General features: G+C 42.2%; 1 protein-coding gene across 1 annotated transcript in view; it reads right to left on the reverse strand.

Moving 5' to 3' along the window:
* LOC134440520 (BTB/POZ domain-containing protein KCTD16-like) overlaps nt 1–94 on the reverse strand; it is a 49,389-nt gene extending 49,295 nt beyond the window's left edge. Inside the window, exon 1 of the mRNA XM_063190624.1 lies at nt 1–94. This exon is cut by the window's left edge and continues 726 nt beyond it. Within this exon, the coding sequence (XP_063046694.1) occupies nt 1–94 (94 nt within the window).
* Nucleotides 95–3,945: the final 3,851 nt, after the last annotated feature.

Consider the following 3,945-nt stretch of genomic DNA (forward strand, 5'->3'; position numbering starts at 1 on the left):
CTCCCACGTTGAGTTCTATCACGTCGGATGAACTTTGCACCTGTCCCCCATCCTTCGGCGATTGGTAAATCTTACAGTTCTCCGTCAGTGCCATGTCTCGCACGCCCCACAAGAGAGAAACCGGGGATTTTAAAAGTTTTCACCTGAAGAAAAGAAGAAACATTGCTTGAAATGGATGGAGCATCCGATGAGACACACCTGCCTAACCGACGTCTTCTGAGCATCTAAGCACCAAACCACTGCTGACAGAGTCGTCGCAGGGGGTTGTTCTGCATGAAGTAACATAGCATTTGATAGCCCATGTTTAAAAAGAGCACATCATCAATAGAAGAACACTGTGCGCTATCGCTGACAATTGCCCTCCTTTGTATCGATGCTGTTCGATTACACACGCATTCCTTTTGATACCAAAAAAATAATCCAAAGCACCTTACCTCGAAATTGTTATGTTTGTTGCACAGTTCACGACCACAGCTACCGACGGTGAAATCTTGTAACTTCATAGCAGCACAGTCCTTTGCAGAGCAGTGCGATGAACAGCGGCGCGACTGACTCCACTTCACGGTTGGTCTTCAAATGTCAGAATGAAGTTGTGCGCACCCGATCATCTAGCCAGTGAGTCGCGCACTCGCGCGCGGTGTGCTGGAATCATGGCCAGGGAGAAGCGGTGCCTCTGCCGGGTGCGCGCGCACATGCTGTCACAGAGACAGACAGGGAAGGAGAAATTTGAGAGAGTATTATGTTATTGGGGGGGGCGGACTTCTCCGTGCGTAAATGTTGCTCTTATTTTGAGGCGCAATTGAATAGTGTGTTGGTGAACAGCACACATGTAAATTAAAATAATCTACTGTTTTATGTTTTGCAGATGAGAAGACTTTGATTTATCTCGGCTACCACTTCGTTAAAAGCTATCCCAACAATTCCACAGTGTAAACGGAACCTTCAAATGTTCTGTGGCACAGCCGGAGGCTGGAGTCTGCTCAGCTCCGGTTGAGTTGTCTGGGTGAGGGTGTCTGATGCTGAAAGACCAGAAACACCAAGTAAACACAGGTTACATCACTGACGATGACTCTGGAAGTTGTAAGCTATATCTTTCACACAGATGAAAGCACTTTTCTTTCTTTCTTTCTTTCTTTCTTTCTTTCTTTCTTTCTTTCTTTCTTTCTTTCTTCTACCTCTTTGTTGGAGTCATAGGCTACTAATGCAAAAGTGGAACTTCCAAATGTTCTGTGGCACAGACAGAAAAAAACATAGGCTATGTATACCATCTTATCTTGCATTATGTTACTGTGATGGAAAGACAGATAACTGCCAGAGGTGGGGTTTTTGTATCCAACCTGGCATGATTCTCTCTGAAATGTGCTGTGTCATCAACTCATCATTATTATCAGCTTTATTTGTGACTCAAGGTCCAATTTTAAGAAGACACACAGCCGCACATAGACATAAAAAATAATAGGCTAACAGGTAGGGCCTACATAACAAACAAAAGAAATAGGCCTATACGAATTGAAACATAGTGTGGAACTTATTCTAGAACTTGATAGAAGCTGGAATGTCGTCGTAACAGAATTCTGTGCAGCCCTGCAAGATGAACACAGATGGCCCAGCCGTGGCTCAAATGGCTGGGCACTGAACTGCTACACCGGGGACCCGCTTTCGATTCCGGCCCTGGTCATTTGCCAAACCTTTCCCGTCTCTCTCTCTCTCCCCCGCATGCTTCCTGTCTCACTCAACTGTCCTTTTTTCAAAGATATTTTTTGGTCTTTTTTACTTTATTTATGATAGTACAATGAAGATGGTGACAGGAAGCGAATGGGGAGAGAGAGACGGGGAAGGGCTGGCAAAGGACCTGGACCGGGAATCGAACCCGGGTCGGCTGCACAGTAGATGAGTGCCCTACCGTTAGGCCACGGTAGAGTCTCACTCAACTGTCCTATCATGAATAAAGGCAATAAAAGGCAAAAAAATGACTTAAAATAAATAACTAACTAACACAGATATAGCTACACATCTACACAAAGTGCAGCTGGGAGGGAAGCGTTTTTATCTCGTGTCCCTTTGATTACATCATTACAGCAGAGCCCTACTGGTCCGTCTCCTGGCCCTGGCCCCCCTTGGGTTCACCATGTTTATAAACACAATGTTGTGAGGAGGGGCAACACACTGGCAGCCAACCACATGAGCTAATTTTTTGACTGACAGCGGTTTCCAACAGTCAGAGGTTGAGTTGCGCGCAGCTAGAGTCACACAGCCACACTGTAAACCCAGACATCAAATGTACTTACCAAGACTAATTAAAATGCACTAAAAAATAGAAGTTTGATGGCATTTCTGAAGAATACTGAGTATTGACAACTTATTTGAGGAAATAGTTGTTCAGATGAATATGTTTTAGTTGAATGGATTAAATTCATAAGTTTTGGTTATGACCCCGCCTCTTTTTCTTCAGGCTGCACCAACTGGCCTCTACCCAGATGTGGGCAGTTGAATGTATTCCTGCAGTGTGTTTCATGTTAACAGATCGTGGCTTGTTGGTTAGTGAGCTAACTGACCGACCAACTGACTGTTTGTTGGCCAGCTGGTTGGCTGGCTAACTGACTCTTTTGGTTGACTGTATGGCTGGTTTGTTAGCTGGCTAGCCATACAACTGACTTGTTTGTTGGTTAGTTGGCTGACTAACTGAGTGTTAGTTGGTTAGCCGGCTCTTTGGCTGTCTAGCTGACAACTGACTCTTTTGGTTGGCTGGTGGACTGGTTTGTTGGCTGGCTAGGTATTTAGTTGGTAGTGAGTATTGTGGTAGCAGGTATCCTTTTTGGTGTGTTACTTACTTGACATTTCAGGATTGTCTAATTATGCTCAACTAGAGTATTCTATGCACACTGGTTAATGTACTATCATCCAGGAGATTACATTAATTAAATGGTAATAATATTGCACATACTGCAAACTTGAATTTCTCAGTGGTTATGGAAAGTTTAGTCTATTAATACAAGAGAGCAGTGTGATGGACTGGTTCCATGCCACAGTTGTCTCAGTCATGGTGAGGAATGGGAGGTGCCACAATAACATGGTAGCTACCTCTTTTGTGGTGATGAATGGAGGGGCGGGATCATGGTAGTGTGGGTAGGGTGACAGTAACTAACTGTGGTGTGGCCACAGTAAACTACTGTGAGAAGATCACAGTAAACTGTGAGGATGGCCACAGTAAACTACTGTGAAATGAATGCAATTAGTAGCCAGTAATTCCCTGTGACATCACGGGAATATTTTTTACTGTGTACTTATCTAGCTAATTGGTTACAATTTTGTGAATGTAACTTCATATTTTATGTGAAATAACTATACGAAACATTTGATATTACAGAAGACTTTCAGTTTGATCAACTTAAAATTTAATACATTTAACTGCAAATTTTAAATAAAATAATTCATTACAGTTAATCTTACGAATGATGGTAAGTTTAATCGACTGGGAATTTAGTACATTAAACTGGGAATTTTGCATACAATAACTATAGATAACAGTTACTACTGTGGAAGATGGTAGGTTTAATCAATTTGGACTTAAACTTTTACATATAATGAGTATATACAACAGTTGAGGTCACAAAAGATTGTAAGTTTAATCATTCATAATTACTTAGTTTTTCTAGGGCAACCACTTTTCTGGGTTTTTGTAAGTAAACTCAACTTATAAGGTTTTACAGTGCAGGCAAAAAACAAACATTTAGAACCCTTATATAGGGCAAGTGACTATATTTGATCACTTCGGATTACTTCCACACCTATCACAAATGCCCCTGCCATGCCTCTCTACAAGGCTTCACAACCAATTGGGTTGTATCAAATTAATCAAGGGTAATTGGGCTTTTCACGCAGATAGTGACACTATGACATTTGACCAATTAGCAGTGGCCTGGAGCCTGTCAAACTTTTTTTCAC

Source organism: Engraulis encrasicolus, chromosome 23, assembly GCF_034702125.1.
Source record: "Engraulis encrasicolus isolate BLACKSEA-1 chromosome 23, IST_EnEncr_1.0, whole genome shotgun sequence".
Taxonomy (NCBI): Eukaryota; Metazoa; Chordata; class Actinopteri; order Clupeiformes; family Engraulidae; genus Engraulis; species Engraulis encrasicolus.